The sequence below is a fragment of the Pseudophryne corroboree genome, chromosome 2 (assembly GCF_028390025.1).
Source record: "Pseudophryne corroboree isolate aPseCor3 chromosome 2, aPseCor3.hap2, whole genome shotgun sequence".
Classification (NCBI taxonomy): Eukaryota; Metazoa; Chordata; class Amphibia; order Anura; family Myobatrachidae; genus Pseudophryne; species Pseudophryne corroboree.
The window spans coordinates 994,193,033-994,207,521 of NC_086445.1; the positions used below are offsets into that span (position 1 = coordinate 994,193,033).

Consider the following 14,489-nt stretch of genomic DNA (forward strand, 5'->3'; position numbering starts at 1 on the left):
GAATTTTTTCCCATACTGCCTCCTTGTCGGAGGGAGACCTTGGTAAAGCAGACTTCAGGAGCCTGCGAAGGGGAAACGTCTCGACATTCCAATCTGTACCCCTGGGATACTACTTGTAGGATCCAGGGGTCCTGTACGGTCTCAGCGCCATGCTGAGAACTTGTCAGAAGCGGTGGAACGCTTCTGTTCCTGGGAATGGGCTGCCTGCTGCAGTCTTCTTCCCTTTCCTCTATCCCTGGGCAGATATGATCTTATAGGGACGAAAGGACTGAGGCTGAAAAGACGGTGTCTTTTTCTGCAGAGATGTGACTTAGGGTAAAAACGGTGGATTTTCCAGCAGTTGCCGTGGCCACCAGGTCCGATGGACCGACCCCAAATAACTCCTCTTCCTTTATACGGCAATACACCTTTGTGCCGTTTGGAATCTGCATCACCTGACCACTGTCGTGTCCATAACATCTTCTGGCAGATATGGACATCGCATTTACTCTTGATGCCAGAGTGCAAATATCCCTCTGTGCATCTCGCATATATAGAAATGCATCCTTTAAATGCTCTATAGTCAATAAAATACTGTCCCTGTCAAGGGTATCAATATTTTTAGTCAGGGAATCCGACCAAGCCACCCCAGCTCTGCACATCCAGGCTGAGGCGATCGCTGGTCGCAGTATAACACCAGTATGTGTGTATATACTTTTTATGATATTTTCCAGCCTCCTGTCAGCTGGTCCTTGAGGACGGCCCTATCTATAGACGGTACCGCCACTTGTTTTGATAAGCGTGTGAGCGCCTTAGCCACCCTAAGGGGTGTTTCCCAACGCGCCCTAACTTCTGGCGGGAAAGGGTATACCGCCCCTAATTTTCTATCGGGGGGAACCCACGCATCATCACACACTTTATTTAATTTATCTGATTCAGGAAAAACTACGGTAGTTTTTTCACATCCCACATAATACCCTCTTTTGTGGTACTTGTAGTATCAGAAATATGTAACACCTCCTTCATTGCCTTTAACGTGTGGCCCTAATAAGGAATACGTTTGTTTATTCACCGTCGAGACTGGATTCAGTGTCCCTGTCTGTGTCTGTGTCGACCGACTAAAGTAAACGGGCGTTTTAAAACCCCTGACGGTGTTTTTGAGACGTCTGGACCGGTACTAATTGTTTGTCGGCCGTCTCATGTCGTCAACCGACCTTGCAGCGTGTTGACATTATCACGTAATTCCCTAAATAAGCCATCCATTCCGGTGTCGACTCCCTAGAGAGTGACATCACCATTACAGGCAATTGCTCCGCCTCCTCACCAACATCGTCCTCATACATGTCGACACACACGTACCGACACACAGCACACACACAGGGAATGCTCTGATAGAGGACAGGACCCACTAGCCCTTTGGAGAGACAGAGGGAGAGTTTGCCAGCACACACCAAAAACGCTATAATTATATAGGGACAACCTTATATAAGTGTTTTCCCTTATAGCATCTTTATTATATATTTCTAACGCCAAATTAGTGCCCCCCCTCTCTGTTTTAACCCTGTTTCTGTAGTGCAGTGCAGGGGAGAGCCTGGGAGCCTTCCCTCCAGCCTTTCTGTGAGGGAAAATGGTGCTGTGTGCTGAGGAGATAGGCCCCGCCCCTTTTTCGGCGGCCTCGTCTCCCGCTCTTAACGGATTCTGGCAGGGGTTAAATATCTCCATATAGCCTCCGGAGGCTATATGTGAGGTATTTTTAGCCAAAATAGGTTTTCATTTGCCTCCCAGGGCGCCCCCCTCCCAGCGCCCTGCACCCTCAGTGACTGCCGTGTGAAGTGTGCTGAGAGGAAAATGGCGCACAGCTGCAGTGCTGTGCGCTACCTTTAGAAGACTGAGGAGTCTTCTGCCGCCGATTCTGGACCTCTTCTTACTTCAGCATCTGCAAGGGGGCCGGCGGCAAGGCTCCGGTGACCATCCAGGCTGTACCTGTGATCGTCCCTCTGGAGCTGATGTCCAGTAGCCAAGAAGCCAATCCATCCTGCACGCAGGTGAGTTCACTTCTTCTCCCCTAAGTCCCTCGTTGCAGTGATCCTGTTGCCAGCAGGACTCACTGTAAAATAAAAAACCTAAGCTAAACTTTTCTAAGCAGCTCTTTAGGAGAGCCACCTAGATTGCACCCTTCTCGGCCGGGCACAAAAATCTAACTGAGGCTTGGAGGAGGGTCATAGGGGGAGGAGCCAGTACACACCACCTGATCGTAAAGCTTTACTTTTTGTGCCCTGTCTCCTGCGGAGCCGCTATTCCCCATGGTCCTTTCAGGAACCCCAGCATCCACTAGGACGATAGAGAAAAGGATTTACCGGTGGGTAACCAAAATCCTATTTTTTTTATTCAGGCCTATAACCTGCACGCACCTCCTCTATATACAGTATGTCTATATATAATCTATATACACTTTATTAGGACTACCGCCTAAATGTGACGTCGGCAGCGCATAGCCCATGAAGGACGTCACGTGTCATGCGCTGGCTTGGTGGGTATATAAGGTGTGTGATAGGCCGTCTGCACACATATCACACACTGCTGTCATTGGTAAAAGGGGCGATTTATCCAAGTTGCTAAAAGGGCTGATTATCGGCTTTCGGGCCAAGGGTGGCGGTATTTCTGACACAGCGTAGTGTGTGACCTATCCGCGTGGTGCTGTGGTGAATGTGTATCGTGACTGGACAAATGGCACCATTGCCAATAACCGACGTGGAATCACGTTGGCATTGATAAAGCCTAACTGATTTATCCTATTTTAAACACTCTAAAAGGTTAATGAACACAGTACGCAATTGGCGTATGATATACCGTAAGGGTACGCACTTAGCGTAGCAAACGCTTAGCTGTGGTAGAGACGCACGTTCGCTCACGGCTTAATGCATAGAGGCAAGCACGCTATAGGCTGCCGACTACCGTAATGATACGCTACCAGCATAGCGGACGCTCTAGACCACGAGGAGATTTACAAGCGGCGCTGACGCTCACAGAATTAAACCTCAATAACTATACCATAAGGAATGTACTTATACTGTAAACCGTTGTGCAGTGATAAGGTGTAAATGCAACGCAGTGTAACCTTGTTAGTTTAAAAGCTGTATGAGCGTCTGTGACGCTCTAAAACACTTAGCAATATAATAAACACTCAAATACCGGTTTAAGCTTCTAACACCTATTAAGGGAGAGAATGAACGTACAATTGCAAAAGAATACACAATACAATTTATACACTACCAAACTAACATAAACACCTAACAGAATTACTACACGTTAAAATACAATAGTGGCACAATTACATTTAAGGGGAAGGAGAGGGAGAATGGCTTACAACAAATAGGAGGTAAAATGTCTGCAGAGAACTTACACATGTGGGAATGATCGCTGCGCAGTTAGTCAATGCTGAGAACCTTTGTGGAGAGAAAAATGAGCTCACCCAGGCTGGCTGTCCCTATATACACAACACACAGCAACAACACAATGGTCCCTACAATACCGCATGGGACAGAAGCTAGACTCCATTTTGGGAAAAACTCCCATGATTCCAAAGTCTGTAACATATGGTTCAAAAGGGAATGCCAGCAGCCATTTTAGATTTGCAAGTCCAAACACATGGCATTCTTTGCTACACCATAATCACATAGCAGAAGACATAAGACTCCACTATATTGCAAAATGTCTAAGCTTCAATATAATGCATATGTGCTGATTTTACAATTCCAAACCATCTAAATCACCTTTCACAATTTCAAGCCAACACAGTATCTCAATAACCAGAGCATATGGTATGCTGACTATGCTATCCTTCCAGAATCAGCACCACATATCTCATGCTGTCCATATGAGCCATCACAAGACCAGATCACCAGGTACCCACAAGTATCAGCCTGCTATTGCTACAAGCACATGACTACAGTAACAAAAGGAAGTATGTTTTGACTTCTAACCTTCAGCAAGATGCATCATGTGAAACTACTATAATCTGTTATAAATCACCATCCATAAATGTATACCAGAGATGCTATGCTACAGATTGTCTACTGTTCCAATTCATTACAGATTTCATAGAGTATCATCACAAACACACAACAATCACATAACTGCACAAGCATCATTAACCTTAAGCCATTTGTATCTCCAAACTAACTATTCTATGCCAATCATTTCACAACTACTTTACCACAAACACATATTTAACTATTCTATGCCATTAAGCCATGTGTATACAATACTTAGCCTTAGTAAGGAGATCAGTCCTGGTGATGAGCAAGCCATGCTTCTGGATGCTAGGTTGGTTCTGAGTGAGTGAGCCCTGTGATTTCCAGTGGATATATCATACCTGCGTTCCAGCTGTGGGGGTGTGTGATCCACAGGAAGTGTGTGTCTTTCACAGCATGTGGGCTAGCTGTATCAGTGAGCTGAGCTGGCCATGTGATCTTGGTTATGCAAAACGTTGGGTGATGACTAACACTTGTTATTATTTCAAATTCCTGTCTTGTGGGAAGCTATTGTTTGGCGAATACAAAACAACCCCTGTCTCTGGGTTTTGTTTTGTCTTCTCACTGTCCACTTTCAGTTGAGACAATGACATCTCAGCAATCATTCTTCTGGAGACAACCCTAAACCCATTCGTAAACAAAGGTGCCAGTCCTCTTCATTGAATCTGAAAGCGTAAAGTAATTAAAGGCTATTGTATTCCGTCTGCGGGAAAGAAACTGACTGGTCTTAGGTGTAATTTATTCGGAATACAATTAATCTTCAATTACTATTTCTGTGCTTAACTATGCACAAGAACATGTGAAGCCCTCCCAACATGCAAAGGGGAATCTCTAAGGTCTAAGAGCCATCTTAGACCCATTGATACCTGCTGAACTCAGGGGAATATTAACTTATAATATACATTATTTTGATTAAATATGTAGCGATCGAGTCGCATGCTAGACGCGCACAAACTCTACCGTAAATGCACATACCGTGCGCCTGAGCGTGCACGCGACTGCGAATATGCGCACACACGGGAGGGCCTGTGCACGTGCAGAGGGCACACGCATGAGGTGCATATATGGCAATGTGCAGCGTGATATTTTTCTGACTTTGACAGTCCACCCTTTGGCAGTCACCAATAACTGCCACTTCCTAAAACAGTTCAAAAAGAGAAAAATATATGTCATATGTAAATACATTTCTATGATTGGGTAAGGGAGGAGAGAAGAAGGTAGGACAAGGGTATGACCTAGTGAGATAGCAGAAGCATGTGTGTATGAATCCATGTTTGGGGGGTCATGTATCATCGTGCCGTACGTGTTTTAAATCAAGCTTCGAGGTATTGCGAAGTATACATTTGAATTCCTTCTTATCCCGTATTAAGGGTCTGTGGATGGGCTGTCAAACTTTACCGAGCTCTTTTCGGCTTTTGGTTGCAACAAAATGGGGGAGCACATTTTAGTTGATGATACATGAATGGGGGGATATGTGAGTGCTGATATCTGTGCCTGTATTCCCTATCGACTATGTGTGTCATTACCTGAAGGTTGTAGAAATGAAGATAAGGAGCAATTATGGCAAATGCAGTCATAAACTATGTGAGTTTAATATACATTTGTTGATTGAAGTCTTGTCTGGTGTCTTGTCTTGATGTACATGTTGACTGTAGTCTCTTTGGGCTTTTGCCAAAATGCGAGCAAAAAGCTTTCTCAATGTCCATAGACTTACAATTTTTAAAAGTGTTGGGCTAGCGTAAAGTTAAAGTTACTAGGGATATGGGGGGTCTATGGCATTGTCCATAAAAGAAAATCTTTGTATAAATGTGGTCCTCAAATTCTTCTTCCAAGCGAGTCCTTGTACCTTGGAGGAAAACAAAGTAGAAACGGGTGAAAGAAACAGGTCGTGGAATCACCTTTTATCACAGCGTGGTTTCAATGGTTGGGTCGTAAATCAAATCAATTTTGTTATGCGATACAGTCATTACTTCAGGCGGTACTTTTCCAATATAACATAATCCCTCTGAGTTTGGGGCAAGCCGCTCATACGCCTTTCTCCCGCATATGAAATATGCATCATCGCGGAGAACATATGGGACTGAATATGTCATTACCATGTTACACATTTTCCATGTGGACTCTCCTAACCCTAATTCTCCCATCTGTCTAGTACACGTATCCGGTTGTATGATATGTGCACAGTATCCTGGTGATACTTCTCCAACTCTCATGGTCCTACTTCCTAGGGTATACCTATATCGGAAATATTTTCCACTATCGGCTATGTGGCGTATGAGCTCTGTATCTGTAGGCATTCTATCGGCTCTATATGAAAAGGTCATGGTTTTGTTATTCCATGACACTTCCCAATTTCCCGGCTTTCGGGGATTGGAAATGTTAAAACACACTAAGGACCTATCCACATGATATTGGTGGAGCTTCAAACTAGGAGGACTAGAGATATTAAACCTCTTGTCCACCGGCCTCCCACCACTTAACTCAAGTACCTCCCCTATCGTTAAAGGAAATGGTACTAGTCCTGACTTGCTGTGACCTTGAGGTACTTGAGAGCATACCCAACAGTCTGTTTGGTTTAACACCTTACCCACTAATGAGTGATAGTCACCCAATGGATGCCGGTCCATGTTAATGTTAAAACTGGACTGACATTTCTTGATGCACCCATCCTCAACTAAGTTATCATAATGCCTACAGATGCAATTTTCTTCAGCTAACAATCCTTCACAATTCCTTCTATGGTCAATGCTACCAGATCGTTTTCTGATACTCGCCTTTGCTTGGTGATTATGTTGTTCTTGGAAATCTACGCCTCCATCTCTGTCATCAGAACCTTTCTGGATCCTTTCTCGACCTCACTGGTACTCTCACCGAAACAGACTGCTCTGGTCAACATCAGGGTCAACATGAAAACACGGATCACAGTCTCTTGAGGCGAGTCCATCTTACAGGAGGAGAAAGGAGAAATTTGTAATGGGGGTACAGGAAAACAGTTTGAGGGGGAGAGAAACTTGTTACGATAATTAGTTCTCTAGTCTTGTTGTTCTTCTTGTTCTGCTGTCATCTCAAAGGTGCTGTCTCTCAGTCTTCTAAACATTCTGGTGATACAATATTTCTTCTAGCTCAGCGCTCTTTCTGTAAGGAGAATAAATCTTGCATTACCATTTGTCCAACTAATGTGTGACATACCATCTGTAACGTTATGAGAACATGAGAAAAAAGAGAGAGAGAGAAAAAAACAACAAGAGAGAGAACCGTTCATATATATATGCATCACATAAATCAACAATAAACAACAACAGAAAAAAAAACATTTTTCAAACATTTTTCAGGAGAGAAAAAAAAACATTGTCAGATCTTCCGTTCAACATCAGGCTGTCACATCTACATGTCCAATGGTATCTTTGCATAGTCTCTCCCACCAGTATTTCCATACTCCACCCTTTGTATCTGGCCAGGATACATCGATGCTGGTAGGTCATACGGGGTTAGGTAGACTTGTGCAAGGACCAAATAGCTATGTGATATTTGGGTCCTGCCGATGAACGTCAGAGATGGGGAAAAGAACATTTACAGATAAATTACAACGTCTACCCGGCCGTCCTTGTGCCTGCAAGGAACTGACCTCCCATTTCATTAACTGTAACCTCAGGCTTACTATCAGTCCTAATGATCACCTTTCCTGATTGCATGTTACAGGTGCGGCCCAAACTCCTTCCTATGTGATCTCTGATTACAATTTGGTGTGTCATAACTTTGCTCATATCTTTGTCTAGGGGGTTTATATACCTTGTGTGTGTTTTTTAGACCTACAATCTCGTGCAACATGACCTTCCCTTAAGCAGTTGTAACACCTTCTTACTTTTGACCTATACACAGGGGTTTGTGGCTTGCTTTTGATGTTCCGGTCATGATTAATAGCGGACTCTTTCAAATCGGTCACTGAGATATCTCTCTAGTTAGGTAGAGAGGCTTGTATACTCGTTCTTAATACTTCCTTTAAACCATTTATTAACACATAAACTGCTACTTTCCTGTAGTGTACATTTGTTTTAATATATTGTGTTCACCCTGACAGGATTTTGTTCCATTATGCTATTTTGTGTTAACTCTTCGGTGTAAGATGCATTTGTCTGTGAGAAACATACAATACCGTACTTACCTGTTGACACGACCTCACCTGACCCTCCGTTACGGGGTTCTGCTATTGCCTTTACCAACTTGGCCGTGTCCCTCTGGGTGTCTCGTATGATGACTGCTGGGTAGAGTGTTGACATCGTGTTGGTTTCACCTTCTCGCTGGTAATCCTGAGGGGAGTTTAACATGGGGTGCGACTTGCACAGGTTAACATTTGTAATTTTGACACTTTCATTTTTATAAACATTATTACATTTGTTACTTTCATTCTTAATACAGTTACTAAGTGCATTTTTATCGTACACCATCGCGCCATTCTCTGCAGCCATAATCCTCTCCATTGCCATGTCTCTCTTCCCAAGATGAGAGTCAGATATGTAAGTTAAATTTCTTTGCATTTCACTTTCCTGTTGCCACAATTGTAAATAGTCATAATGTCTAATACGCCTTTTTGAAGATTTAATCAGGCAAACTCTTCTCCTTAAATTCTGTAATACTTCTGGATTAAAAGTACCTACCCGGGGAAACTTCTCCCCGTCGTGCACAGTCATCCTTTCCCATTCATTGCACAACATTTCTGTGTGATGACCATATTTCTCACACATGATATACCTTGCCGACCCGATTGGTCGGTTTACCAAATCAACCTGAACCTGGGTTGATCGCCCCTTACCTGAACAACTGGCCCCCATCTCTGCAGGTGCTGCTTTCACTACCTCTGACTTCAAATCAGGGTCTTCGGCAACCCTTACAAAAACCAAGATGTCCGGGGTAAGGCTGCGGTGGGGGTTTTGCACCGAGGTCCGCCCACTTAACTCCCGCCCACGCTGGCCAATACGGCGACCAAAGTTCCCAGAGGTTCCGTACCCAACCTAGGGCACCTATGAACGTCTACTTGCTCGGGCGTGTGGAAGTATGCTATCCTCCCCAGCAAGTATCAGTCGTTAGAATGTCCCTGAGTGATCAGGCTACTTCCCTTAAAATAAAAAAATTTACACAAATCACGTTAACAATGTGCAAGTAGCGTTCTTATGAATATTCAAGACACGCTAATGCACACAATCACATGCGGTACAATCGTATCTGCACACAAGCAACTAATCTTATGTGCGGAACGATCAACGGAATCGAAAATTGCGGCTGCGAATTCCTTCAGCCGGAGCTTTATTGGCCTATATGGGTCTCGCACCAACCCCCTGGGTTGTGCTCTCTACTTCTAATCTGCTGTACCTGAACCTCCTGGTTCGTGACCTCCTGGTCTGTTATGTACAGCAGACTCTACTGCTCCTAATGTCGAGACTAACAAGGGACGCCTCCCAAGCCACCCCGCGCTATCACTCTCGCTGGTGTACCTCTTTCTACTGGCCTATGGTTCCCACGTCCGTAATAAAAGAGAAATCTTATATATACACACTCTTACATTCGAACACTCTTATTTCTGTACAGAATTCCTTTCATTCGGTATTAGCCTAACCCAGAAGAATTGCAACAGAGAAGGTTTTTTCTTTTAACTTTAAACTTTTGGATTTGAGATAGATTTGCGTTATCGCGTTACTTCCTTATCGCCTACTAAACAATACTATTGTGCGGTTTGTATTATGTGGGTGTATCCGTACGCTCCGTTGCGTAATATACGCTCCGTGCGTCCACCCTTGTGTTGCGTACACTAGTCTCACCCTTTTGTTAGAGACACGTGTATGCCAGCCAGATATGTCCACAGAAATACAATTAACACGTTTATATCAATGTAGATGATCTTTAATCATCTACCGAACACCACACAGGTCTTTCCTTATGTCTTTAGGCAGGGCTGTGTGCGTGTTTTACAAATTACCCCTTAATGTATTATTTTACTCTTTTAACTACCAATAGCAACAAATCTTTCTTAGCACGTTATCAATTATGAAATGGCAAACAGGAGAGTGATATGTGAAAATACACAGATGAAAATGCAATTCTAAATTTAATCTAATAACATACATTGTTGTAAGCACACGCATATAGATATTACATATATGTACCAATCACTATTACTTATGTGAGACCTTATTCAGTGCTTCTAATTTGCATATGAATGTGCTTTTTTTTTTAACTAACTCTGTAAAGGCGATTTCTTTCACTGCTGGGAGAGAAAAAAAAAACCCAAAGGTTAATTTGCACTTCAATGATTATCCTACACCAAGCAGAGTTAAAGCTCTTGAAGAGAGACAGTGACAAAACAAAAACCAAAAAAAAAAAAAAAAAAACACTACGTTTTATTTGTGGATTTCCTAAATCAAATATTTAATTTATTATTAACCTTTATTAAACTCTATCTGAACCACTTATGATTGACTATGATATAGATTAAATAAATGCATTTTAAAAAAAACTCATTAAATGATGATTTCTTTTTGACAATGGATGGCTGATTATTTCCTGAGTCAACTGAAAATCAGCCGCTTAGGGGAAAAAAAAAATTTTTACCTTCCCAAAATGGCCGCTGCTCCTCCCCCTTCCACCTCCATGAGGTTTACACAAAATGGGGAACAGACCTTTTGTCACAAAGAAAATCATCATGCCAGCTCCTTTTAGTTATCACGCTATGCAGAGCGATTAAAAATAATTTTAAACCTATTTAAACAGACAAACCATCCAATCTGCGTGTGTAGTTGGCACTAAATAGAAATAAAACCAGATTTACAAAGACAATAGCTTAATGTTCCTACCTCTGGTTCCGGATTCCACCAGCACTCCTACAACGTAGCGAAACAGACGCTTATCTAGCCAGCACTACTGCCTTCCCGCCCTTGCTGACAGATAACGTCTGTTTTCGTTAGTGCGGATATGTGGAGGACGGACGAGCCCGCAATTGATAAAGCCTAACTGATTTATCCTATTTTAAACACTCTAAAAGGTTAATGAACACAGTACGCAATTGGCGTATGATATACCGTAAGGGTACGCACTTAGCGTAGCAAACGCTTAGCCGTGGTAGAGACGCACGAGCGGCACGTTCGCTCACGGCTTAATGCGTAGAGGCAAGCACGCTATAGGCTGCCGACTACCGTAATGATACGCTACCAGCATAGCGGACGCTCTAGACCATGAGGAGATCACAAGCGGCGCTGACGCTCACAGAATTAAACCTCAATAACTATACCATAAGGAATGTACTTATACTGTAAACCTTTGTGCAGTGATAAGGTGTAAATGCAACGCAGTGTAACCTTGTTAGTTTAAAAGCTGTATGAGCGTCTGTGACGCTCTGAGAACACTTAGCAATATAATAAACACTCAAATACCGGTTTAAGGTTCTAACACCTTTTAAGGGAGAGAATGAACGTACAATTGCAAAAGAATACACAATACAATTTATACACTACCAAACTAACAAACACCTAACAGAATTACTACACGTTAAAATACAATAGTGGCACAATTACATTTAAGGGGAAGGAGAGGGAGAATGGCTTACAACAAATAGGAGGTAAAATGTCTGCAGAGAACTTACACATGTGGGAATGATCGCTGCGCAGTTAGTCAATGCTGAGAACCTTTGTGGAGAGAAAAATGAGCTCACCCAGGCTGGCTGTCCCTATATACACAACACACAGCAACAACACAATGGTCCCTACAATACCGCATGGGACAGAAGCTAGACTCCATTTTGGGAAAAACTCCCATGATTCCAAAGTCTGTAACATATGGTTCAAAAGGGAATGCCAGCAGCCATTTTAGATTTGCAAGTCCAAACACATGGCATTCTTTGCTACACCATAATCACATAGCAGAAGACATAAGACTCCACTATATTGCAAAATGTCTAAGCTTCAATATAATGCATATGTGCTGATTTTACAATTCCAAACCATCTAAATCACCTTTCACAATTTCAAGCCAACACAGTATCTCAATAACCAGAGCATATGGTATGCTGACTATGCTATCCTTCCAGAATCAGCACCACATATCTCATGCTGTCCATATGAGCCATCACAAGACCAGATCACCAGGTACCCACAAGTATCAGCCTGCTATTGCTACAAGCACATGACTACAGTAACAAAAGGAAGTATGTTTTGACTTCTAACCTTCAGCAAGATGCATCATGTGAAACTACTATAATCTGTTATAAATCACCATCCATAAATGTATACCAGAGATGCTATGCTACAGATTGTCTACTGTTCCAATTCATTACAGATTTCATAGAGTATCATCACAAACACACAACAATCACATAACTGCACAAGCATCATTAACCTTAAGCCATTTGTATCTCCAAACTAACTATTCTATGCCAATCATTTCACAACTACTTTACCACAAACACATATTTAACTATTCTATGCCATTAAGCCATGTGTATACAATACTTAGCCTTAGTAAGGAGATCAGTCCTGGTGATGAGCAAGCCATGCTTCTGGATGCTAGGTTGGTTCTGAGTGAGTGAGCCCTGTGATTTCCAGTGGATATATCATACCTGCGTTCCAGCTGTGGGGGGGGGTGGGTGATCCACAGGAAGTGTGTGTCTTTCACAGCATGTGGGCTAGCTGTATCAGTGAGCTGAGCTGGCCATGTGATCTTGGTTATGCAAAACGTTGGGTGATGACTAACACTTGTTATTATTTCAAATTCCTGTCTTGTGGGAAGCTATTGTTTGGCGAATACAAAACAACCCCTGTCTCTGGGTTTTGTTTTGTCTTCTCACTGTCCACTTTCAGTTGAGACAATGACATCTCAGCAATCATTCTTCTGGAGACAACCCTAAACCCATTCGTAAACAAAGGTGCCAGTCCTCTTCATTGAATCTCAAAGCGTAGAGTAATTAAAGGCTATTGTATTCCGTCTGCGGGAAAGAAACTGACTGGTCTTAGGTGTAATTTATTCGGAATACAATTAATCTTCAATTACTATTTCTGTGCTTAACTATGCATAAGAACATGTGAAGCCCTCCCAACATGCAAAGGGGAATCTCTAAGGTCTAAGAGCCATCTTAGACCCATTGATACCTGCTGAACTCAGGGGAATATTAACTTATAATATACATTATTTTGATTAAATATGTAGCGATCGAGTCGCATGCTAGACGCGCACAAACTCTACCGTAAATGCACATACCGTGCGCCTGACCGTGCACGCGACTGCGAATATGCGCACACACGGGAGGGCCTGTGCACGTGCAGCGGGCACACGCATGAGGTGCATATATGGCAGTGTGCAGCGTGATATTTTTCTGACTTTGACAGCATATTTGCCATGACGTCCTGTTCACCAGTGTAAACAGCCAGAGACCTATGAGTGGAGCTGGGGGCAGGCGTGCGTGTATCATCCCGCAGTAGGTGGACAGGGTCCTTACGGGATGGGGCCTCAGGGAATTGTGCTTTTGGCGATGGGACTAGCCGCACTGCCCTCATTACAGCCCTGTCTGCAGACTAAAAGGTGCTATTTGACTCCATTTAAATAAAAGTAACGCATGTGCATTATTATAGTATGTAAATATATGTCTTAATTAGTATTTAATCTCTCCCTTAGCCGTGTCCCCCGTGCTCCACGCCCTTGTCTGACTCTCCCCTTCAGCTACTGATTCTGTCTGCTCGCCCATACGTAAAGGATCACTGAGTACTGAGTTTATTACCAACCTCAACTCCTATCTTCAGGGCGTTGCCCCAGTCATCTGTCCTTATTCTATTCCAGGGGTATTCAGTATGCGGCCCTCCAGCTGCTGTGGAACTACACATCCCAGCATGCCCTGCCACAGTTTTCTTATTAGGGCATGGTAAGACTGTGGCAGGGAATGCTGGGATATGTAGTTCCACCGCAGCTGGAGGGCAGTATGTTGAATACCCCTGTTCTATGAAATTCCTTTTATATATTGTATTTAAGATGTAGCACCCTGTTTCTGTTTATCCTGTACATTTGGTGGTGCCTTAGAAATAAAAGAATAATAATAATAATAGAATTGCTTTATAATTTAATAACTGTACAACTTACTTAAAGTGACATTTTGATGATAACCGTGAATCTATGTTTTCTAATAATACACTGTTCTTTTCCTAGCAGGTTGTCAGCATTGATGTAGAGTTTGGTAGAGAAAACAACACGATTATTTCAAATCTGCTGCCCAGAGCCAATTACTGCGTGTCGGTAACTGTGGCTACAGCTATAAATCTCACGCCTTCCATACCATCTGCACCCAAATGTGTCATCACGGGGCCAAACCATTCTAATGGTAAGTGTGGCCCCTCACCAAGCGCTCCCACAATACATTGTATCATATAGACAAGAAGTATTAACAGCTTTGTTATAAGTGGCCGCACCCTAGGGATGCCCTTCCCCAGGTAAGTACCACTGCAG

The 14,489-nt window shown here is 43.0% G+C and overlaps 1 protein-coding gene across 2 annotated transcripts in view; it reads left to right on the forward strand.

The window, feature by feature from the left end:
* LOC135050204 (interferon alpha/beta receptor 2-like) overlaps positions 1 to 14,489 on the forward strand; it is an 86,474-nt gene that overhangs the window by 52,060 nt on the left and 19,925 nt on the right. The window contains exon 6 of one of the 2 annotated variants that reach the window (XM_063956457.1): positions 14,196 to 14,364. In XM_063956457.1, coding sequence (XP_063812527.1) covers positions 14,196 to 14,364 — 169 coding nt within the window. Of the gene's footprint in view, positions 1 to 14,192; positions 14,365 to 14,489 lie in introns of both variants that reach the window. The other variant, XM_063956456.1, reaches the window with a different exon arrangement.